At 46.2% G+C, this 26,225-nt stretch overlaps 1 protein-coding gene across 2 annotated transcripts in view; it reads left to right on the forward strand.

The window, feature by feature from the left end:
• TAF1B (TATA-box binding protein associated factor, RNA polymerase I subunit B) overlaps positions 1 to 18,032 on the forward strand; it is a 638,950-nt gene extending 620,918 nt beyond the window's left edge. For both annotated transcript variants that reach the window (XM_069235908.1, XM_069235910.1), the window contains one exon: positions 17,684 to 18,032. In XM_069235908.1, the coding sequence (XP_069092009.1) occupies positions 17,684 to 17,888 (205 nt within the window). In that variant the 3' untranslated portion in view covers positions 17,889 to 18,032. The remainder of the gene's footprint in view (positions 1 to 17,683) is intronic.
• The last annotated feature ends 8,193 nt before the right edge of the window (positions 18,033 to 26,225 follow it).

Raw genomic sequence — 26,225 nt, forward strand, 5'->3', positions numbered from 1 at the left:
TATACCCAGCGAAATTGTGAGTACAAGATGGTGTAAAAACTCACATATTCACAACCCATGAAGATGTTTGGACTTTTCTCCACGCCAAGGGCCTGGCCGAGCCGCCGCATAAGGAGGACACTGTGGCGCAATGGCTGACTCCCAAGAGGAAACGCAAATGCCGCACAGGGTTGGGAACCAAGCCCACGCCAGACCAAGTAGAGGAGGAACGATCCCGTGCACTTCTTGAGACCACACAGCTCCCCTCCAACCCGTTTGCAACATTGCAGGAGTCCCCGGACTCAGACCCTGAACGAAGAGATCACAGTGACTCGAGAGCTCTAACCAGGGGCCACCACCCACTCCGCGATCAGCTGATGACCTTTGAGAACACGTGCTCTTGTTTCAGCTCCAAGTTTGCCGGTGTCTGTCTGTTCAAGCTCACAAAAGAAAAGTATGGAACCTCAGTTCACCTGCTTTGAAATAAACCCTAGGGGAATTGTGCTTTGTAACTTTTTTGCCACGGACACCACCACATTATTTCATAGTGGATGCTGTGCAGCCTAAGGCACATCCCCGGTAGCTGACTGGTGTGACCCGGGCTCTATAACTAAACATGGAGTGGCGGGACGGCTAAGCTCATTATTCGATGGGCTGAGCGCATGGGCCAGCATGCAGGGCACCCACTCCCGAGCTATACTAAATGGACCAGTTGACCCTTTTGCCTGTTTTCAGGCCACAATGTTATAGTTCAATTTTGTTTTTACAGTACTCTTTAGGGCCCTTGTTAGGCTGTCCTTTGTACTTATCTCAGTCTGTTGCTTTTACTTTGTTATTGCATGTGAATTGAGAGAAGGGAGAGACGTTGTGGTGTAATGCATCATGTAGAATGCACTTCATCATCGTTAGAATAGAGAAGGGGAGGGGGCAGGTGAAACCAGGACACCTCAGGACCACTATAGAGACATGGCTACACCAGCACAAACACTCATGGCACGTTACAATGTGATGACATGGAACGTGCAGGGTATGGCAACACCATGTAAGAGACATCATATTCACACGTATCTGAAACGTCATCAGGTACACGTAGCCATGCTGCAGGAAACACACACATCGGAGGCCACTCTCAGTAAGCTGCGCTCCACTGGAAGGGGCAAATATTCAGCACTGCGACATCCTCCTTTGCATGGGGCATGATAATATGGGTGGCACCAGGAGTACCCTGTGTGGCGGACCGCACGTAGGTAGATCCAAATGATCGGTACGTCGTAATTGAGGGCCATCTAGATGGTGCACATTTGACACTTGTAGGATTATACGTGCCCAATGTCAATCAGGGGTGCTTCCTAAACACACTAGCTCCTGGTATGTTTTGCGATCCTGGTGGGTACAGTTTATGGGGAGGTGACGTCAACTGTGTACCTGATATCATTCTAGATCGTTCCTTCCCTCCATTACCAAGCACGCTTAGTAGACATACAACTCAAGAGTTTACAGTCTGGAGGTCAGAAACTAGATTATATGACTTATGGCAGCAGGGATACCCAATGGGATGCAAATACTCCTTCTATTCCCCGGTCCACGACCAACACACTAGAATAGATTTATTGCTGGCACTGGCGGCCATGATTCGCAGAGTACACTGCTCTGTTTATCTGGCTCGCACCTTGTCCGATCATTGCCCCTTGAGGGTGACTCTATGATGGGGCCGACCGATTTCGAAAATACTGGCTTGGCCGCCCACTGAGCCATTGAATGGGATGCACACAAGGTAGTGGTGCGCAGACACTGCATGGCTGCCTCCTCGGATGTTAGACAGGTATTGTTTTGCGAGGTGTCTGCATTGGAGGTTAAGCTGCGGGATAAAGAGGTAGAAGTAGCCAATGGAAAAGACGACCCTGTGGGTCTCCGTGATATCCGAACTGCATACAGGGAAGAAGATATTTGGCTGGGCACATATGACTACAGGCACTATATGATGAGACAGATCGGGCCGCCTACTGGCATGGCTGTTACGGGATATGCCACAGTGCTCCCCCATTGGTGCAATCAGACTGGACTTGGGCACAATAGTTAATACACAGGGGGCCATAAACACTGCCTTTTACACCTACTATCAATCACTACACACTGCTACCCCACCACCCACACCGCAGCAAATGTCTTCCTTTTCAGAAACGCTACCCCTTCAACGTTTACAACTAGGGCAGACACAGGCACTGGATTAACCCATTAGTATAGAGGAGATCCGAACCGCTTTAGCGCAAATGGCCCGTAACAAAGCCCTGGGCACAGACGGCCTGCCTGTCGAATATTATGCAGCTAATGCGAACCATCTCGTGCAGCCCATGCTTGATATGTTCAATGAGGCGCATGCACTTGGTCGCCTACCGGAGTTGATGCGTGAGACCCTCATAGTAGTTTTACCGAAGGCTGGCTGTCACCCTCTGGATGTGCGTTCCTATCGCCCACTCGCCCTACTAAATATAGATTGCAAAAATCTGGGGAAAATACTGGCTAACAGACTTGTCCCCTAAATCCCTCATCTTATACATGAGGACCAGTCTGGCTTCATCCCTGGACACAGCACCTTCCTGAATATCAGAAGACTGCTTCATCTCCTCCATAGCTCCACAGGGACGAACTGCTGCAATGTGGCCAAATCCCTAGACATCGAAAAAGCGTTCAATAACCTAAATTGGGACTTTCTCACCACTATCTTACATAAGATGGGCTTTGTTTCAGGGTACATATCCTGGATCACCACTCTATACTCTAACCCGATGGCTCAAGTCAAGACAGGGCAAATTATATTGGACAGATTTTCTATACACCGGGGCACCAGGCAGGGTGCCCGCTCTCTCCTTTACTGTTCGCAATTGCGATTAAACGTCTGGCAGCCCGGTTGCGGCAGAGTGCACATCAGTGGGGCATATTGGAACTTCATACGTTTTATATTATCTCCTTATATGGGGACGATGCCTTAATATATTTGCGGGACCACGCTGCCTCAGTCCCGGTGGTTTTGTCATTATTAGACTCCTTTGCCGCAATCTCCGGGCTGAGAATAAACTGGACTAAGTCCTATATATTCCCAGGGGGAGGAGCCAAGATGGCGACCAGGATGGACGCCTAGTTCGAGCGCTCCATCCTGGCTTTGCTATAAAAATCCTGCAGGACGCCCCCCGGGTTGACGGGGGCACGGTGGCGGCCGTGAATCGAGTGCGGCACCCTGGCGGAGCTGGGAGTCGACGGGGAGAGCCTCTAACCCAAGCTCTCCTCCCGGACTCGGAGCCGAGGCGGGGAGCGCCCGCCATCTTGTCTCGGCGGAGGCGCGAAAGGCGGCCCGAGGCCGTGGGTGCTTGGCCGGCGACCCGGAGGGCTGCCGGGAGGCTTCCCTAGCCCGCACGGCGCGGGGGAACGCGGCGCTTCGCGGCGGGGGTGCCTCTGGCCCGGAGCAGCCGCCGGGGACCGAGTCGCGGCCCGCCCCCCTTCCTCTGCAACGTGGACGGGGGCATCATCACCCCGGGGCCAAAAACAGGCAGTGCCCGGATCTCAGAGGCGTGAAAGAAGAGATCGACGCGGTGTAAAGAGTTGGAAAAAAAAATACATAAATTAACAAATTTAAAAAAAAAAAACAAACCAACAACTTTAAAAAAAAGAAAAAAAAAAGGGAAAAGTGCTGCCCCGGGCTCGAGGGGTGCCCTCCCGCCGCCTGGACCCATGGGAGTCGCGACAACTGCGGAGGCACCATATTTGAAGGAGCGGAACTGCCTGGCGCAGGTGGACACAGGCACCTAAAGATTTGCTCCCCTCCACAACCCAACACCGAAGAGTGCCTTGCCGCGGCCTGCGGGACCCCCTGACGGGCGTGCACGATGGCGGGCAGACAGAAATCAGCTAAGAATCAAGAACGAACCACGCAAAGCCCATCTGCCACCGACCAACAGCCAAGCCCGACTCTACAAACGCTGGAGAGTACACTTGCGTCACAATCTGTGCAATTGAGAGGGTATTACAAGCGATAATGGACACTAAAACCTCCCTGGAAGGTAGAATAGACGCGGTATCGCAAGACTTGAACCTTCATTGAGTGGATCACCGCAAGCTATCGGAAAGAGTCAAAACAGTGGAGGAGGGACTGACCGAGGTATCTCCCGCAACCCAAGATAACCAAAAACAGATTAAACGTATGGATGCGGAATTGAAGGCACTATGGAAACGAGCGGAAGAAGCTGAGAGTAGAACGCGCCGGAATAACATTCGCTTTCTGGGATTTAGAACAATGGCTAATCAACGAGGTGCTAGGCGGGGCCCCATCTAAGTTATTTACTGTGGAAAGGGTGTACAGGATACCGGGTAGGCCCCAGCTCCCTGGGCAACCACCCACACCATTGATCGCCAGATTCTTAAACTTCCGGGACTGTGACGCAATCCTACAACAATTCCGTAACAAAGGCCCATTCAACTATTAGGAAGCAACCATCAATGCATACCCAGATTTCACCCAAGAGGTGCAAAGAAAACGCAACTCATATATCAAGGTCAAACACCGCCTGCGCGAAACTAACATTAAATACGCATTACTCTTTCCCGCCAAGCTGAGAGTGATAGCAGATGATCGCACCCACATATTTAACTCCCCAGAAGACGCCTGGACGTGGTTGCATGCCAAAGGCCTGGCACGCATGACCGATGAAGCGGAGGGGGGAGAAGAATGGTTGCCCTCGACAACAAGGAAACGATCCAAAAGGCGGACTAGGGCCCAGCCGTCTGCCCAACAGGCAGCGGTAGAAAGAGCAAAAGTCTTGAAAGATACCCCCTGTTGACACGAAATAACTTTGAAGAAATTAGGGAACTACCTGAGATCAACTCGGACACGACCAGCTCCGCTTCTACTATAATAGAGGACTCAAAGGACCGAGGTTCACCCCCAGAACGGCGGATGACCTCTGACCACTCCCAAAGGCACTATCTTTGTTCTGTTACTCTGGGGAGATGTGGCCGGGCGCTCCGGAGGCCCTAGGTGGGATATGGATCCCCCGAAGAAGCAGCATCCTATTCAACAAAAGTGTATCTTTTGCATAATTTTATCCTTGCTGGTCGGGGCGGCGGGCTGGGGGGTGGCGGGTGTGGGGCTGGGGGGACACACACGCCCCGGGGGCATTCACCAGTATTAGCAGACAAAGTCCACGGTCCGGTGTGAGCCCCACAAACGTGCCACATCAGACCGTCATGACAACACCACCATGGTTATCCAGCAGGGTAGGTTTTTTCTTATATACATATACGAGTTAAGTAGTTCCATATCAATAGATATGAGTGCGAGGGGATTAGTTGGGGGGGAGGGTAGGAGTAAAACAATAGAAACACACACCATAGATCCATTACAAATATGCAAACGCTGCTGGGATAGGCAAACATACTTAATGGCACAATCGGAGGGGCAACCCACTGGTAGACCAACGAGCAAGACTGAGGCACAGAAGCAGACCCACCCCACGCTTTCTCATGACACCACAAAATAACCGCAACCGTAATCAATATGACATATTGACGTGGAATGTGAGTGATATGGGCACAAGAAACAAAAGAGCACGCATCCACGCACACCTCAAGTGACTGGGAACACACGCTATTCTCCAAGAGACACACTTACTGGAACCAGACTTGCAGGAGCTCCGAGCGAAATGGGGCGGACAACTGGTAGGCACAATATACTCCGCATTCGCACGGGGAGTATTGATATGGATTGCGGGAAGAGTCCCATTTCACCAAACGGCACATAGAGTAGCCCCAGGAGGCAGATTTGTGGTGATGGAGGGCCAGCTAGACGGTAGACAACTTTCAATAATAGGTATATATGCCCCTAACGGTGGCACAGCGGGATTTCTGGGCACCCTCACACCGGCACTACTAATAAATCCATCAGCTCCGGCAGTTTGGGGTGGGGATTTCAATAGTATACTAAACACCAATATGGACAGATCCAGCGCTCAAGCGAGCGAAGTAGCAAGGAGAAACACCATAACCCCACTGCAACATTGGGCGGGTGACCTGAGACTCTACGACATATGGCGTACAAGACACCCCTTTCAAAGGGAATATTCATTCTACTCACCCCCTCACAGAACACATACTAGAATAGATCTGATGTGGGGCACCCAGGACATAGTTGCCTTAGTAACTGGTACGGAATACCTTGCGAAAACACTTTCAGACCACTCACCGCTGAGAATATCATTAGGCTGGGGCAGGAGTCGACGGGAGATCCCAAACTGGCGATTACAAGTAGATGCGCTTCAGGACATGGCTTTTGTAGATACGTTAAACACCACACTACGACAGTATTGGGAAACAAACGATCTAACTGCAAACTCACGTGCCGTGGAATGGGATGCACATAAAGCAGTGTTCAGAGGGCAGTGCATCAATACAAGCTGGGGAGTAAGGCGCACACTTCACTCGGAAATAAATAAAATTGAAAAAGATCTAAGATCGGCGGAAATAGCAACTGCACGGGGGGAAACCCCCTACACAACATTAAAAGCAATCCGCATAAAATATAACGAAGCAGACCGCAGACTTCGGTGTCACGACTACAATTATCATTTAACGCGTTTGCAAACGGAGGGCGACAGGTCGGGCAGGATGCTGGCTTGGTTACTCCGTGAGGATAGACAGCACTCTCCCATAGGAGCAATCCGGGTGGATGGCCACACTATGGCCACCACACAGGCAGAAATAAATGAAAAATTCAGAGACTACTACAAGAACTTATACACCAAATGCACCTCGTGCACAGCCACACAACTCAAGTCTTTCTTAGGGGGCTCCCCTTTACTGCAATTATTCCAAGGAGACAGGGACACACTAGAAGCCCCCATCACAACGGGGGAAATAGACTTAGCTTTATCACAGATGCCCAGGAACAAATCACCCGGAATAGACGGCCTCCCAATAGAGTACTACTCCACATTTTCGCCCCGCTTGAAACCCCAACTACTGAAGGTGTTCGAGGAAGCCTGGACCACCGAATTGCTGCCCCCTTCCCAGACGGAGGCCATGATAGTGGTACTTCCTAAACCGGGCCGAGACCCTACGGACGTCAAATCCTATAGGCCACTCTCTCTCCTGAACTTACACTGTAAGATACTGGGTAAAGTACAGGCCAATAGACTCGCTTGCATCATCCATACCCTAATACATGAAGACCGGACCGGCTTCATCCCGAAGAGAAACACTTTTTTAAATATCCGAAGACTCTTGAGTGTAATAGGAGACACCCCCCAAAGCATATAACGAAATGGTGATGTCATTGGATATCGAAAAAGCGTTTGATACGCTGGAGTGGGATTTCCTTTTGACTACAATGAGACAGATGGGAATAGGTCCTAACTATGTGTGCTGGGTCCATACACTATACTCCAACCCGCGAGCCAGAGTAAAAACGGGTGCAGTGATTTCTGACAGCTTTTCCGTATCAAGAAGCACGAGACAGGGCTGCCCTCTCTCCCCGTTATTATTTGCGATCGCAATGGAGCCACTAGCAGCCAAAGTACGCTCCATGGCAGATAAATGGGGAATAATCAGGAATGGAACATACCACGCAATCTCGCTATACGCAGATGACGCTCTTATATATACCCGGAAGGGCTCGGAGTCGTTATCCTCTATAATGGCACTCCTAGCGGAGCTCGGCAGGATATCTGGCCTAGCAGTAAACTGGGACAAATCGTGCGTGTTCCCACTGTTAAGATGGCCATCAGTAAGGCAGGAGGGGGCACCACGCGGGCGCCTAAAATGGTGCTTTGAAACATTTAAATACCTGGGGGTCCACATATACCACAACTTGGAAGACCTCAGAGATGGTAACTTGGGGAGAGCACTAGCCTTCATGAAAGGATCCTTACGCTTCTGGAACAAACTACCGCTCTCCCCACCGGGCAGGGTAGCGATCGCAAATATGCTGATTTTGCCTAGGTTATTATATCACTTTGCAGCACTACCAATCATCCTCCCACGCAGCTTTTTTAGTAACCTAAACACAATGCTGATACAGCTCATATGGGGGGGTAGCAGAGCGTGGGTGGCACTATCTACATTGCAGCTACCGGTGGACATGGGCGGACTGGGGGCCCCCAACTTCGAGCTTTATTACGCAGCGGCGCAATTACAATGGCTGCAGTTATGGCTCCACAGACCGTTGGCTATCACCTCAAAGAAGCCCATCTGTTAACATGGCTGACAAATAAATACCCCAAAAATGAATCCACCAACCCACTACTGGCTGTGGCACATACATGCTGAGCTAGGTATGTACAGAAAGGGCATGGGGCCGTATGTCCCACTGGAGTATCTCCTAGACCAACAGACACCAACGTTGCACCCGTCTCGGGTGTGGTCAGATGCGGGAATACGGCTGGTGGGTGACTGTTTTGAAGATGGCAAACTAATGCCATTTGAGGCCATCCAAGTCCTTATGGATGTGAACCCTGGCCAATTCTTATCGTATCACACTATATGCCACGTAATCAAAAAAACTTAGGGAACAGGAGCCCTAGAACCAGAGACATCCCCCACAATACACCACATACTACAGGACGACGCTCAAACAAAAGCAGTCGCTAGGCTATACAAAATCCTAAGCAAATCTTCAAAACCCTACCTAGAAAGAGCCAGAGAGAGGTGGAACAATGTCCTTCCCGTCCCGATACCTCAAGAAGACTGGCCGAAAGTACTGAATCACGCCCGGGGGATATCGAGGAACTCCAGATTCCGGTATACCCAATTCAACTACATACACCAAACGTATCTGTCACCGGCCAGACTAAAACGCATGTTCCCCGACACAGCACCGACATACCCAAGATGTACGGAACCAGCAGCCCACTTCTACCACATGGTCTGGGAATGCCCCCGAGTGCAAATAGAATGGAAAAGGGTGGTGGAGCTACTCTCAGACTGGACAGGACTGGCACTGGAAGCGGACCCCAGATCTTGCCTATTGGGTATGAGAACAAGGGCAAAAAAACATAGACATCCACACAAATTTGTAGACTTAGCCTATGTGATGTATAAAAGGCTGATAGCAATGCACTGGAAAGCACCTAACGCTCCGGACGGGAAATTCTGGCATATCCTCACACTGAAGTGGGCCCGCACAGAGGACCAAGTGCTCATAAAACTGACACAAGGAGGTCAGACACACACGGGATGCAACACCTGGGAAACACTGGTATCCAAACTCGAAGCAAAAAAAGACGACAAACCTCCATGATGGGGCCCCACACTCAGGAACATAACCAGTTGTAATAGTAAAGGTAATGACTAAGACAAGCATACCGTATAGAAGAGCTCATCCCCACTCCCCTAAAAAGGGGTTAACCCTTACGCCCACACAGACATAGGAGCAATAGTAAAACACAGGACACACCAGGTGCCCCCCACTGCCCATTGATAACGCGCGCAAGAAGGTACACCTTAGGTCCCCACTGGAGAGTGACCATAAACATCAGATGTCCCATAGTAATCACAGAGGTTGCCTCCCCGATAATCAGCTCAAACCCAACATCAGGTGCAACGCAGAAGAAAACAATAATATTGTAAATGATACATGGTCAGTTAAGTGTGTAAATAGGGGGGTTTGGTTGTTTAAATGAAAAATTAACTCAGATAAATGTGATCCTGAAATATTTCCGACTAATGCCTGTATTGCTTTCTGCTATGTAAAATCAATAAAAAAAATATATAAAAAATAAAATAAAATAAAAGTCCTATATATTCCCATTGTCACCTGTACCAATGGATAGACAGCCTACTCTTCCCGACTATCACCTACAGTGATGCCACACCACCTTTAAATACTTAGGGATACAAATTTATCACTCCCTACAGTATTATACTACTTTACGGCATTGCCCATTGTACTCCCTTGTTCATTTTTTAAAACACTGCAGAGCTTATTAACTGATCTCCTATGGGGGAAGAACACACGGCGCGTGGCATTAGCCACGACGCAATGTCCACAGGACAGTGGCCTGAGTAAGCCAAATCTTAAACTCTATTATGCTGTCGCGCAGCTGCAATGGGCTCTCCAATGGTTGCAGGACCATCGCACGGCGGAACAAAGTCTTATACACAATTCCCTGGCACGGATACCAATATACACTTGGTTAGCTGATAGGACACAGCCCCATCTTAGTGGCAACATCCTAATGGATGCAGCCAAAACATGCTGGTTGAGATACATACACGGCAACCAACCCAAAATACCTTACTCACCGCTGACATTAATATCCCATCTACCTAAGGCCTGTGCTGTGCTCGAGCATCACAGTATGGTTCCATGGAGGGTGGCCAACCTTGAGAGGGCGGGAGACTTCTTCTCAACAAACACACTACTAACGTTTGATTAACTGAACCCCCCTGGCACAGAGGGCATCCCTAGGTTTCACTACACTCAATTCAATTATTTACACCAATCCTACCTCTCTCCATCATGAATTAAGCGCATGTTCCCCAAGACGGATCCTACATGCCCCTGATGTGCAGCACCAGAAGTAAACTTTTATTATGTGGTATGGGACTGCCCACAGCTGCTTACAGCCTGGCAACAAATAATCAAATTTACGTCCAAAATAACTTATCACACTCTAGTGTCCAGCCCGGAGTCCTGTCTATTAGGACTGCGCCAACGTGCTCAAGGCGTCAAGCAAATACACAGATTCATTGACCTTGCATTTATCACATTTAAGCGCCTAAGTGCCACACATTGGAAGGCGCCCTATGCCCCGACTCATGTTAAATGGCTACAAGACTTACTACAATGGTCTCAGGCGGAGGCGCAGACGCTGCGCCAATTGCAGTCCAAAGGCTTAACAAGAGGGAGTTCCGAAATGTGGTATGCATTCATTGTAAAGTTGGAAGCCAAAAACGACACGAGTCCCTCCCCCCCCCCGAGCACACAAGCGTAACCAAACCATAACCTGTATAAATTATTGTGATTCAGTTGGTCAGGTAAACACGAACCCTTATCCTAATATCTCAAGGACCACCTCTACTAGCAGGATAACCCACTGGACAAGATCTATTTTAACGGTACACTATTGCACACGCTCCCAATGAATAACCAGTAATACAGCTCGCTTCCCAGATTTGTGCCTCCCAATGGGTAAGAGATCACGCAGCTCACAATACGCTGCTGATTTACACATTCACCTCTTCCCTGATCACACAATCCTGTATCTGTATGACAATTCACTGATGGTAATACCTTCTCTTAATGCAGTAATCTAAACATGGCGGCATTGTTCAATTGTATCGTCTGTTGGATGTTTTTCCCTGTCATTGCCTATGTTTTGGCTTGTAATTATATGGGTGCATTAAAACTAAAAAAAAGATTTACAAAAAAAAAAGGCATCTCGGTCTCCCGGGTGGGCTGTACTCAGCATGCATATAAGGCCTAGTAGTAATCTGCTTCGACTATTGCCTGAGCCTCGGTGAGTCTCATATAGAAGTAGTCCACTGATCCCCAGAATCACCTGATTGGCCACTTCATGGGTCTCAAGCCAGTAAAGGAGTTTGCTGGACTTATCCCCCCATTCATATACTGTTCTAGTGGATGCCAACCAACATTGACATGCTTCATTTAGGTACAGTTGCCACAATTCCATTGTATTAAGTGTCACTTGGTGTTTTCGTTAAGTTCAGTCTCCCTTCCCAGTCATGTAATGCAGGCCTCTACCTCTTCAGTGCGCTGCCCTCTGCATCTGTCTCGGGCTCCGATATGCGATTGAACTCTACACCTCATATAAGCCTTCCCTCAGAGTGTGCCAGGAGAATCTACCAAGCCCTCATTACCTTCCAGGAATAGCTTCAGTTTCTCAGAAGGGAGGTGTTAGACCGTGTGTTGCCAGGCATCCATCTGAAATATGGGGCACCAGCCCTCATTGTGGCCTCCAACACTTAACACTACCGGGGAACCACAATGCCCCTGGGGAAAATTTCCCCTCCAGTGGTCATTAGTAAGTCTGTTGTTAGCATAAGAAAAAGGTCAGTTTGTGACCTCCTGCCATGTGCTGCCGAAGGTTGTGTATATTTCCACTTGGAAGGATTCCATAGTCTCCAGATATCACAAAAGCTCAAGCTTGCGGTCCACGCCACCAAACCGGACCCAGTCTTTTCATCCTCTCTCCTCAGTCATTTATTGCATTTGTCAGAGCATTAAAGTCACCCCGCCCCCCCCCCCCACCACCACCACCACCACCAGCATGGTGTAGCCACTGGGGAGAGGCATAACACCTCTTTTATCTTCTCAGGTGTTGAGACTGTCTGCTGCGGGCACGTATACATGCACAATGTTGTAAACCTGGCCACCGTCATCCCCTCAATCACCAGGTACCAGCCCTACTCATCCAAGACCTCCCAAGACACCGTCAAGGGCAAGCTTGAGTGCATAAGGACTGCCTCTCCCTTGACCCTCTGACCTGCACTGCACGAAACTCCTATTATATCTGTATCAGGCCAGGAACTGACATTTAGCCCTGAGCTCCTGAATTCCCTGAAACAACAATATTTCTGGTGTTGAAGCCCAGGACCACCCTTCTTTATTTTATCAAGGGAGCTATTGATGTTCTATACCATGAATCTCGTCATTTTGGGTTGTGTAAAAAATGCTCTTGAGTTGGATTATACCTTTGCGGTACAAATGGTGCCCACATCTGCAATAACAATCGGCGTAGCCTGACCATCATGAGTTGATAGGTGACCCTTGAACTGCATTATGACCTGTGTCACAAACCAAACATAATCTGAGGTATATGAGGGGCTCCCCTTTCCTTGTCAACACCCCCCAACTCCCCTCACCCTATACTTCATCTCCAGAAGCATCTGTCACCCCAATCACCTAAACACTCAACAGGTGAGACCTAATCTGTGTGGTCATATCGGCTGCAACTCACCCGGGGCCCATAAAAATGATAAGGATGAGAATTTCTGGCCAATATAATATTGCAAAATGTTATGGAATGGTTCATTCTGGCAATGAGTCTCCAGTAGTCTGAGAATAGTTTGAGTCCAGTGAGGGCACAGAGCCCCCCCCTCCCCCACCACAGAAGGGGACCTGCCTCATCTAGACTCTCGTCCAGGCTAGGCTCCTTTGCCAGACTCCGGTTCAGGCCAAGCTTCTCCACCCCAAAGGTCCGCGACCCATCATCAAGCCATTTTCTCCTCCTGGAGGTTCTGCATGCACCGCAACTCCTCTGCCTATGTAGTGATGGCCCCTTAGGTGGTCGTGGTCCTGCTGCCAGCAGGGGGGTCCCTCAAGGGGTGCTGTTCCATGGCCCATTCTCAGTTTGGTGCCGGGTCCTCAAAGAAAAGAGTCCTAGATTTGTGGACCACTCAGAGTTTATCTGGAAAGAAGAGCCTGTAAGGCACATTCATCGCTCTTAATTTCTACTTCACCTCAAACGATTTGGGTTGCTGTTGCACTTGCAATCTATAGTCAGGGAAGATCAGGCTTTTGGAAGAGCAGAAACTGTCTCTCTCTCACCACCTTTAAGATCATGTCTCTGTCGTTGACAACTTTTGCAGTCGCACCAATGAAGCGCAGATTACTCCTTCGCACCCGGTTTCCAGCGTCCTCCGCCTGATGCCTCAATATCATTGACACTGAGGAAAGGCACTTCACCTCAAACTTCAGTGTGGCCATGGAATCTTAAAACTCAGAAATGCAGTCCTCAGTGCCCATCGCTATATCTACCACATTGCAGAGGTCCTGACACAGGAGGACCTCATCCACACCAACCTCGCCAATCCTATTCTTCAGCACCAATCATGATATCTGTATAGCCAACCAGCAGCATGAGGTTATCCAGAGGATCTGGCTTCTGATGGGGGGGGGGCCCCCTCCATCGGCATAAATGGAGGTGTCCAAGTGGGGTGTAGTATCTCTATAGTGGCCTGGGGTGGCCAGTGCACTGCATAGTCTGTGTCTTGGTCTCAGTGGCATTTACTGGCTTTGTTACATTTTTGCATCCCAGGATACAAGTAAGTTTGATCTTGGGCACCAGGTAAGGCCGTGGTGTCCTGCCAATCTGATACCTCCTCCTGGCCCTCAAAGTCTGTAGGGGAAGGGCCAGGCCCCACTCCCGTTTGTCCAGGGAAGAAGCCCTTGGCCAGCAAGAGCAGTCGGGCTAGAGATCAGGCCTTTCCCTCCCCTCCTCCCCTCCAGACCTCTCCCAGGCCCCACAGAGAATGTTCAGCAATGTAGAGATCGGGAATCCAGGGCACAATATTGTCACCTACCGGATGTGATTGTCTGTGAGCCACCGTCCGGGGGCCCCCACCGTTTCCGGGGCACCAACCCATTTATCCTGAGGGAGACACGCTAGGCAGCACAAGCAGTTGGATTCCCTGGGGAAGGGCCCTTCCGCCAGGCCACGGGGTAAGTCTATGAGAGGGGTGCCCCAACACTCTCTAGTAGCAGCCCTACAGGCCGTCCGTGCAGACCTCTCCTCTCCACTCATCTAGCCGGGCCCCTCCCTGGGGCACACTCCAGCTCGCTCCTTCTGCAGAGCAAGGCGCCACAAGGCTGTGTCACTCCTCTGCCAGGCCAACATGGAATCCCCCATGTCATCAGCCTTCTTGGCCACCTAGGATATGCCCCCATAATGTATGTACATTAATGGAAAAAACTAAAATTGAGAAACCACATTTGAGGACACCAAATCATAAAAAAAACTATTTTAAGGAAAGACAATTTTAAGGAAAGACAAATAAGTCAGAAATTAAAGGAAAGATTTTAAAGGAAATATAATTTTAAGGAAACATCCAAAGTTGGATACTTGGCATAGTGAGGGTTGTTTGGGTTCAGGGATAGTTTATGTTTAGGAAGTGATGAGGGGTTTTCAGGGTTGGGTGGAGGTTAGGGCTGGTAAGTGTTTTTAAGGTTCTGTGATGGGTAGAATTTTGAGGAGGTGTAGGGTTTTTAGTGTTCGGAATGGGTTCAGTTTAGGGGATTGCAGGTTTTAAGGGTTCAGGGATAGGTGGAGTTTGTCTGTAGGAAGGGTTAATAAAGTTCAGGGATGGAGTAGTTTAGGGGTGTTGAGGGTTTTTAGGGTTCATCAGTAGGTGGTATTTAAGGACTGTGGGGGGTAGAGGGATGAGTGGAGTTTAAGAGTGGTGTGGGATTTTAAGGGCTCAGGAACAGGTGGGGTTAGGACTGGAAAGGGGGCTTTAGGGTTCAGGAATGAGTGAGAGTTAGGTGTAGTGAAAGGCTTTTAGGTTAAGTGATGGGTAGAGTTTAGGAGTGGAAAGGGCTTTAAGGTTTCAGGGATAGGTGAAGTTTGGGGGTCAGAGATGGGTGGAGTTTTGATATGGTGAGGGTTTTTTAGGGTTCAGGGATGGGTGGAGTTTGGGTTAGGAAAGGTTTTTAGGTTTCAGGGATCTGTGGAGTTTAGGGATCAGGTATGGGGAGAGTGTATGCATGGGGAGGCATTTTATGGAGGCAGACATGGACGATGTTTAGGCGTTGGTGAGGATTCAGTAAATTTCAAGCATCCAAAATAATTGTTGACAATGTAAAATATATCAATCAGAAAACATGTCCCCTGATGTAAAGGAGTAAAATAAATACTTTCAACAAAATTGTTTCTGAAAGTAAGATATGCAACTATTTCATTTGCATATTAAAAAACACGTATGTTGAAGCCAATTTCGAGATAAGACTTCCTATGAATTGGTTCTATGAAATTGTGAATTCCATTCATCTTGAAAATTTCCATTAAAACATTTAGATGAAATGCTTTCTAAGAAAATGGAGTTCCATTAAATAATTTTTCTTTGAATCCCAATGCAACTGGCCATAAACACTGGTAAAGCCATGTTGCCTTTAACATCCCATTGCCCATATGCACATAGCTTCTCCCTATATCTGTATATTTGTAGTTTTGCAGGGGATTGGGTGGTGAGCAGGGCTCGGAAAATCCACTTGATCACTCACATTGGGTCGAGCTATTTTTAATACTTACTTGACCCTTCTAGCGAGTTGGCACTGAGCAGGTGTTGTGTTCAGTTGAAAAGTGGATGGGCAATAAAAGATGCCTTTAAATATTGTTCTTATATCACATTTGCTCTGTGTTCACAGACAGAGGTCAAAAGTCATTTTTCTTTTACAATTAATTTTCCTTCTGACTCTAGAGTTACAGGACTTTGTAAGGTGAACTGTGTGATCTGCTGCTTAGAATGTAAAATAAAAGGATATAGGATGTCAGGTTTTTCCTCACACACAACATTTAAATGACTATGTCAACTGTGCAAACATTTCAAAATATATTTCGTTAGTTGTGAAAGCCCTTTTTTATATGTCTGTGTGATGAAAACAAATATTTTAATAGGATGAAAACAAATCATAATACTTTGTGTTGATGTGCAAAGGATATGTTGCATGAAACCCAATTTTCAAAGATTAGTACACTATATAGTTTTATCAGTAAAGCTGCAAGTTAGTGGAGAGGTTTTTTTAGACATTTCTTGGAAAATTTTATGTAGATGACAATATGTTACCACATCATGGTTTAATAATATATTTATTAAAATTGAGTGTTTAAACAAACTGTGAAACACTCCTGCCCTGATGGCAATGTTGTTAGTAAACTAAAATAAGTCCTAGGTTATGTGGGTTACACGTCATCGGTATGTGGGCTAGATTCTTGTGATGCATGAAGCAAACCTTAGTCTACTTAATCAAACAAAAGAGGTTTTTTTGTACTGCAGAAATGCTGAGCTCACATATTTGAAGGTGCAATCATATGTGAGACTGAAGAAAAAGGCAACTCTGTAAACTATTTGCCTAGGATCACACAATTTGAGACCCGTTTATGGGTCAAGTGCATTACAGTTAGGTGGGTATATTGTTTAAGTTACTCGACCTGCAGGTCTAGTAACATTTTTATGATTTTTCGAGCCCTGGTAAGAGGGAACTGTAGAGTTCCCCCTTCATCCTCCTGCAGGTCCCACTGCCACTGCTAAGAATGGGAGCCACAGGAGGGCCATAGAAGGCTCGAAATTCCCTGTCCTGCCTTCTCCCCAATTAAACTTCAAGAATTGAGCAGTTTGGCAGAACAGGGGTTAGCCATGGGCTGTGGAAGTACATCCTCCATTCCTCCAGGTCATTAAATGGAAATATAGAGAGAGGTGCAGCTACTCGTTATCGGTGAGGTTCTGTTAGCTGCTGCGAAGTGCTGGTACTTCTCTATAAAAAGTATTGCACCGGTGGAGAAAATTGCAGGTACTTTCCCCTTCAAATTGAAGAAATGCAGATTTTTAGTATCTAACAGTACCTGGCCATCTAAAGCACTCCTTCCACGGATCCCACGGCCAATGATAGTTTCTCCTGGGACCGTGTAGCCCAGCGTTCACAGCTTTGGAAACAATTTGGGATTTACTGACCTTCTAAACTATCATTAAAGTCCCCAGCCCTTGTTATCAGCCCTCACTGTATCGGGCCTTTAATGGCCAATGTATCTCTCTGCGCAGGCTGCAAGTCTAGGATATTGCATGTGTGTTCAACAAAGAGCTTGCATTGAATTTTCATTGTTTCTTAAGTTTCCCTTCCATCTTTATTAAGTGTTATGTGTTGCTTGAACACACTAAGCATTCCTGAGTATTAATGTACCTATTTCTTTGTTGTTTTTGGCAGGGAATGTAAGCACTGGACAGTCTATGAAGAAGCACATTTCCCAAATAGCTACAATTTTTTGCTGAAGCTCTTCGGATTTTTACTGAACATAGAAACGTCTTTGGTCCATGAAGAAGTGTGCTTAGTTGAGCAAAAACTGTTTAAAGCAAGGTTTCAGAAAAAACAATCAAAAAATCGAAGGAGGTGGTTTAGGATGAAAAAATAATGAACAATGTCATAAAATCTTTGAGAATTTTTTGACGTTTGCACACAAAAAGAATACGAGTATTGCTTTTTTTGTACAGTATTGAATGTAAAATGTTTGTTGTGACTTCTTTTGTTTTTTTCTATAAAACTGTATCAAGTTCAAGATTCAAGTTTATTTATTCAAGATTTGGAACTCCTAGGCGGTCCACATAAACGGTACAATACATAAAAAAGACACAATACTTAAAAAGACACAATACATAATCAATAGAATAAAATCTACATTATAATCCATGTTATTTACAAATATGGTGCATCCATATCGCAGCCCACTTAGCTTGTGTTACAGTACATTTCGTATACAATGCATCAATATATGACTTCATAAATCCATTTGAACAGAGACATTCTTTGAATAAAACTGCCTATAGTAGAAACAATCAATATAAATTTAAAAAGCCTAAAACAGAATGTTTCTTTGAGTGTTAAACAATAATTCAAGAGCTTAACCTGCTGAGCGTATATTAAAATTCTAAAAGAGGGGTTTCAGCCATTTGTTCCTTAATAAAAATAAAGAGGGACAAACAAATATAACATGCTTAAGATCCTGAACATCCGTGTAACACAAATCACACGTTAGTATTTATAGGTTCAATCTTTATTTTAATGGCAGTATATTCAATCTCAGCAAAATACAAAGACACCTCACCCACTGCGGAAGATCCCAAAATAGATAAGGCTGTTTTTTTTTTTTTTTTTTCAGAATCACCGAATTAATCAAAACATCAAATCTCTTTTGGCTACAAAACTCCATATCTAACATAAAACGTTTACGCTTTGTAGTCTCTTTTAGACCTTTTTTTAATTGAAGAGGCCATAGAGCCAAAATTAAATCAGAGTCAAGCTCTAACATTTGTAGGGCATAATTATAGTTTCTAAATTACTGAGATTTCTCTCTCAGCATACCAAAAACGTATTTATAAACAAGATGCCTTGGGGAAAATTAATCGCTGTGAAATAGGCAAAAGGCCCTCCGAACCACTCCTGCTAGACCCTGCACAAAAGCACTCTTAATGTCAAATTCAAGCCTTAGGGCTGCAGTAGATTCCAAGGTATTGCAGGGAACCAAACATCTTAAAATGTGTCCTTCTGTTCTAGCTAAAGACTTACAATGTGCTGTCTTTATACATTCAATTGGAATCAATAAGGTAGCCGTATTTACTTAGTAAACGGACAATAAATGAGACTTACATATTTCCATTTTAATTTATTACTCAAAAGCGTAGCAATTCCTCCTTTTGCGCGACCATTTGTAGAGGGATGTGCCTTTTGACTAAACACCGTATAACCTTGGTAGGAAAAATCAGTTATACACCAGGTTTCTTGAACGCAAATTAAATCAGCCTGTAACTGTTAGTGACCCATTTGTAAAGCATGCCCCATTGCCTGGGTACATCCAGCCAGCTCCATTTCTCCTTACATTGTCTACCCCATTAGGTGGGTAGGGGGTCATCGCCTACATATTTTACCACTCTTTCTCCATTAAAAATGGAGACGTTGAGGTTTTCCAGAGAAAAACTAATTGGATCTTGCAAAGGGCACAGCCCACATCCATAAAGGTGTAGAACTGGGGGATATTTATTGAGTAGAAGCTCTTCTTTACATATAGAGACCACATCTATACTGTTAAGTTGCAGCTGTTAGCAATTGTCCAGAATCAATTTTGCAATAATTTTAGGATGAAACCATACTCTTGTCTTCACTACTCCTGGAGCATGCGTTGAATACACACAAGAAATATGTTTACTTTCAATCAATTTTAACTCCTCAATATCTGAAAAGCAAGATATTAAAATTGAACGATTCAAAATTAAATCCAAGTCAAACAATACTGTAAACTCCAAACACTCAGTAATCTCAATGGCCTACGAATTATCAACATCCTTGAATGCAACATCCCTAACCCCCTGATGACCAGACAAATAATTAGGTATCTCAACATTTGGCTTCACAGTGCTCGAGACCAAATAGAAAGAATCAGCACATGGATTTAAGGAAGACAAAACCGTCTTTACAACAGGAGGCTTATCCTGAGAGGGTCCTAACGTAGTGGTCTGCTCAAGTTCATTCTCTAAAGGAGAAGCTCCTGAAGTTCCTAGTTCCAAGAACCTAACTTTCCTTGGTTTCCTTTTTTTAAATTTGCCGCTTGCCCTTTTTTCCAGTCAGTTTTTTCCAGATTTTCTTCCTTTTATTTACATTAAGTTTGAGATTTCCATTATTTACTGATGGCTCAGATTCAGTGCATACTCTAGCTGTTGATCGAAAAATGGGAAAAGGGGCCACTTCAGAGCTCAACTCTTTTAGTGGAATATCAGAGGCAGCAATGTAAGGGGTCGGGGTTTGAGACAATATTTTTTTTTTAGAGAATAGACAACACTATCTTGCTGGGAAATCTTTTTAGCATAAGTGGACTTACGGGGCACTTGAGGCTTACCTGCCTGGGTTCCCTGATCAGAGAATAAAAATTGCTTATGAGAATTTGCTGCAGGGTATATGTCCTGGGCCACTATACATGGGCTGATAACTGGAACCCCAATTTTTTACAAGCCTCATTGGTGACCGACAAAAAATTCCCATCCAGAGCTGCCCCCACCTCCTTTTGACCCATCAGTACTTTCAATATGACCAATAATATATCTTTTGTGTGGTCAGAGTTATTCACAGATTTTTCTAATAACGATTAAATAGAATATAAAATTCTTTCTAGACATTTGATAGATTTGGAAACTAAATGATATTGATATGAAGGGTCACTGGACCAATTCCCAGGGAATGCAAGATATGGAGTTAAAGTTGACTGCAGTGCTGAGATCGGTCGATCGGATGGTGTACTGCTGAAAATCCTCAACCCATAGGATTGTTTTATACCGATCAGAGACTTAACTTCACCGCATGGAGGGGAACTCCTGTCACCTAGAGCTACATTCACATCAGTCTGAGTGTGTGTGAAAGAGTAAAATCCCCTACATCAGGATCAACTGGGGCATTACAAACAAAAGGTATATTGCTCCCTTTTTCTGCCACAGACGTCAGTAGCTTTCAGCTGATAGAATTGGAGAGACATGTTTTCTGATGAAATCAGAGTCTCTAGCAGGAGTACCTGCAACCAGACCATCCTCCTTGGCTACTAGTTTATCAGGCAACTCCTTTTGTAGAAAGGGGAGAATAGAATTAGAGCATGTTACCTGCAGTTGAGATACACCCCTATTTCTAAGTGGTTTGGACGTAGGGGGTTATTACAACTTTGGAGGAGGTGTTAATCTGTCCCAAAAGTGACGGTAAAGTGACGGATATACCACCAGCCGTATTACAAGTCCATTCTATCCTATGGAACTCGTAATACGGCTGGTGGTATATCCGTCACTTTACCGTCACTTTTGGGACGAATTAACACCTCCTCCAAAGTTGTAATAACCCCCTTAGTCTTTTTGCATGCTCTGGTGAGAAAAAATCTACCCATATGAAGACATCTAGCTGTCATATTGGAGCCAGTAGATCTTTTGGAAATGGCCTTTCTGCCGGGTCACCCCAAACCTTTTGCCTTCCTCTTCCTCTTTCTCTTTTTCTGACCTCATATGTAGTATGGCCAGAATGGTGATACAAAATCCTGATTAATGGTGAAGTTGGATTTTATATTGCTATTAGAAATGCTACTTTTAAAAAGTGAGCATTTCTCTACACTTAAATCCTTCTGTGCCTTCCAGTCCACGTCTGGATAGGTTTAGTTGATAGCTCCCTTGTGCATTCACTCAGACAACCCCAAACACAGGATACTCAGCCTCACTTGCATACATCTGCATATTGAATGGGTCTTCCTGGGCTGGGAGGGTGGAGGGCTTGACACTTACAAGTCAAAGGACTGTAGCCTGCCCTCACACAAAGGACTGCCACACCCCCTACTGGGACCCTGGCAGACAGGATAGAACTGAAAGGGGACCTTGTGCACTTCTAAGCCACTCTTTGAAGTCTCCCCCACTTCAAGGGTACATTTGGGTATTTAAGCAGGGTCTCTGACCCTACCAACTCAGACACGTCTTGACGAGAAACTCTTGTCACAGACACTTTCTGGAGGAGAGAACCTGAACCAGAGCCTGCAACCTGCCAAGAAGAACTGCCTGGCTGCCCAAAGGACTCACCTGACTGCTTTCTGAGAAGGACTGCTGCCTTGCTGTTGCCCTGCTGCCTTGCTGCTCTCTGGCTGTGCTGAAGAAGTGCTCTCCAAGGGCTTTCATAGAGCTTGCCTCTTGTTCACTGAAGTCTCAGGACCAAAAAGACTTAATGTCTGCAAGGACTCCTTGTGCGGCAAAAATTGACGCCCAGCCTGCCAGAAACGACGCACAGCCTGCATTGCAGTGAACAATTCCCTGCACGCTGAGCTGGAACAACGCAGCCCAACTTTGCAATGAAAAGATCGACCCAGTGCCAGCAAAGCGACCGAAAATTCGACGCACGGCCTACTGGATCGACGCACAGCCGAGCCGGAACAACGCAGCCCGACTTCCAGAGAGGAATCGACGCAGCACCTGCCGTGCAGTAGAAATATCCACGTAACGCCCACCGGATTGACGCCAGCCTCTGTGACTTAGTCCTGTCAGTGCCGGAAATCCACGCATCGTCCCCTGGGCGTCCGAAAACCTTGCAACCCGAAGAGGATCCAACACCGAGCGCCGGAAATCAACGATGCATTGCCGTGTGTGGCCTGAGAAATCGACGCACACCTCCCTGTTTCCCACGCATCTCCTCCTCTGCGGTTCTTTGCAGAGATTTCAAACTCAAACCAGGTACATTGTGCTTGCAAGAGACATTTATTGCTTTTAAAAGACTAAAGACACTTTAAATCACTTTTACAGTGATATCTCAACATATACTTATTGCATTTTAATCGTTTTGACCTGCATCTTATAAGATAAATATTATATATATTCATTTCTAAACACTCTGTGGTGTATTTTTGTGATGTTCTACTGTGTTATTGCATGATTTATTGCACAAATACTTTACACATTGCCTTCTAAGTTAAGCCTGACTGCTCAGTGCCAAGCTACCAGAGGGTGGGCACAGGATAATTTGGATTGTGTGTGGCTTACCCTGACTAGAGTGAGGGTCCTTGCTTGGACAGGGGCTAACCTGACTGCCAACCAAAGACCCCATTTCTAACAGAGTCCAAATGAAATGGGGCCCTGCAGGAAACTGGCAGATGATATCTATAATATTTGGCAGAAGAAATAGCCTCAGACTTTAATCTACAAATAGACCTTGTGGAAAAGACCAACGAGGGCAGGCCCCTGGGGGGGGCAAGCTGCACTAGCCTTCTGCCAGCTCCTTCAGCCCCACCACAGGGAACCTGCGGCTCTAAGCCCTGCTTCCCTTGCCCTGTTCTAAATCTCCTAAATCTCCTCGTGCTGTCCTGGTTCCTATAACACCAATGGTTCCTGGCACTAAAGACATGGGCTGTGTAATCAGTTTATCTATACTGCCGTCTATCAACAGCTGTGAGCCAACACAACGCCAAAACCCGGGCTACTAGACACCACGATACTGAGCCTGCCAGGTCTTCAATTATTAGTAGGCGGCAAGCGGGGGCACCAGGCACAGCCGAGCTCAGCCCAGATGGCCTTCAGACAAGCCAAACATAGTGAAGATAGAAGCAGGGAGATACGAGCGGCCACTTGCAGCAGATTTGCTCGACTAAACGCGGGGTGGAGGGTCTCCATACTGCCTCCACATGCTTCCACGTGCCTCCTTGCTCTTTTCCCGATACCACTGCTCCACACCATTCAATACTTGTCACAAACTCACAGGCTTACTTGGCTAGTCAGGGGGACCGAGGGGAGGGTTCCCTCTCCACACTCCTTATTCCATTCCTGTCTTTGCTGCTTCACTGCTGGGCCACTAGTCGTCTCTACACTCAGCTCCACTCGGGTGGTCGGAGGCTCGCCGCTATGCCCACTGGGCCCTCAGGCATCATCGTGCCACACTGTTCCCATGCTCCCACTGGGGTCGCTTTGCTTTGCAGGAACCGCTGACGTCCCTGGGCCGCTGACCACTGTCCCCATGCCACACTGCCCTGCTCACTCCAGCTGGACCCGCTTGCTGGGTCCGCAGGACACCACGAATCATCGCTGTTGATGGCTGTAGGCTTTGCTCCTGGCTCCTCCCCTTCTGCTTCACGTCGAGTAGCTACAAAAAAAACTATCATCAAACCAGTATGATTTGTTGTTTTGTAGCACATTGACAATGCACTTTCATATTTTAATTATGATTACCATTGTAAAATACTTTTCAAACTCATGAACTTCTTTATAAAGCTATTCCTAAAAAATGTATTCTCATACCTACTGATCAGAATTGTATTTTCTTCGGTCCGTGTTTCAAAGAAGAGTCTGAGGTAATTTATGATGTAAAAGTATGATGGTCATTACGTTATGAGTAAAGAAATCTAGATACTCACAAAAGAGAGTCAGATATTCCTTTTGAAAGGTCTGCCCATCTTTTGTATGTATTCGTGTTTACTTACATGTATGATTGCAATGAATTGCACTGATCATAAGAGCACATATATGGAAATAGAAATACTCACAGCAAAATTACCATACTGTGTCTGGCTGCTAATTTCCAGTTGAAATGATAAGTGTACATCAAAATCTGTGGAAATCCTCCCAGGGCCCCTTCATTTCTCACTCACGTTTAACACTTTATTATAAAGTTGGTCCCTTTGACATAGTATTTGTCTTTCCAAGAGGCCCATACTTTTTTGGGTCAGCCTCAGCCCTTGTGTATGAGCTTCTCAGCATCTGTTCCCTTTCTATACTCGCCCTCCCCCCCCCCCCCCCCCAAGGTATTTTGTTATTTTTCCATTTACGAGCTCTGTCCCTGTGGCCCATGACATAGACAGGCAGTGTACCTAGGAAAAGCTCTCGGACCTCTAAATCCAGGTTTGCTAAACTGTGAGTAGGCATTGTCCTAATCCTAATGACGATGATCAGCTCTGCATTAATCTTATTCCAAAAACTCTTTGATGACTGGGCAGCTCCTAACTCTGGAAGTGGGAGAACCTTCTCTTACAGAGTGTATGTATTGGGCTTTCCACAAATTCTGTTGCATGAAAGTTTGCCCTGTGGTAGTATGCTCCATGTTGAATTTTAAGTTGTATAAGTCTGCAACCAGCTGGCACTGCTACTTCCCGGTTGTAAGACATTGCTTCTTCCCAGTCGTCGTACTTGATGAGGTCTAGATCAATCAACCATATAGGGCCTCTGTACATAATCAGCAGCACGACGGGGCCAAATTATGAGGCATGTTTGATTAAATTATGTGGCAAGAAAAGCCACTTTGTGTGGCGTAACGCAGCACATGTTCTTATGATTTTACTTGTTTTGTCATTTTTACACTTGTTAACACAGTCTTGGCATTGGTTGCACATCCTAAGTACCAGTTTAACACCCAAACATAGCAGTAAGCAACAGAAAGGTGACCAGTAAACCTTGAGAAATAGCCTTTCATTGCACTGCAACATCTGTCACTATGTTTTTAGTAACGTTTGAGCCATTTGAGCTAGACATTTTAAAAATAAAATTAAAATTCCCAGAATATGCAGCAGGTGGATTATGTTGCAAATGCAGCATATCCATAATTATAAGAAAAATGCTGCAGCCACACAATCACATCATTCCATGTATTATTATTGATAGGGAAGTTGGTCTTGAATTTCACCTGCTGTTCAGTCCACCCTTTGGTATACTTATAAGTCACCCCTAAGTTAGACCCTAAAGGCTCGTAGACAGGGTTCATTGTATTAAAAAAGTAGTACTTGTGGGTTTAGGTTTTACATGTCCTGCTAGTGAAAACCTCCTAGAGGTGTTTTTCGCTGTTGTAAGGCCTATATATCCCACTGGCTAACACTGGGTTACCTTATTACTTTTAATAAGTGCCAGCTTTGGATTGGGAGCATATAGAGGTATGGTGTTTACACTCAAAAGAATTCTAATTTAAAACCTTCTTTAATAGTCAAGTCAGATTTTAAGTTACAATTCTGAAAATGCCACTTTTCTGCCAGTGTCCTGGGTCACATTACTGTGAATGGCTCTACTGTTGGTGTTTGTGTATTTGTCCCTGAAAGTGAGACAGAGAGGAGAAGGTGTGGGCAAAATGGGCCATCCTGCCAGGATTGTTGGGGGTACAGATCTACCCTGCCTCACTTACACATCAAAGGGCTTGCCTCCAGCACACACAACGGTCCCTGACATCAGCCTTTTGCCACTCCAGACTTCTTGGAGCCTTGACAGGGGAACAGAAG

The sequence above is a fragment of the Pleurodeles waltl genome, chromosome 5 (genome assembly GCF_031143425.1).
Source record: "Pleurodeles waltl isolate 20211129_DDA chromosome 5, aPleWal1.hap1.20221129, whole genome shotgun sequence".
NCBI lineage: Eukaryota > Metazoa > Chordata > Amphibia > Caudata > Salamandridae > Pleurodeles > Pleurodeles waltl.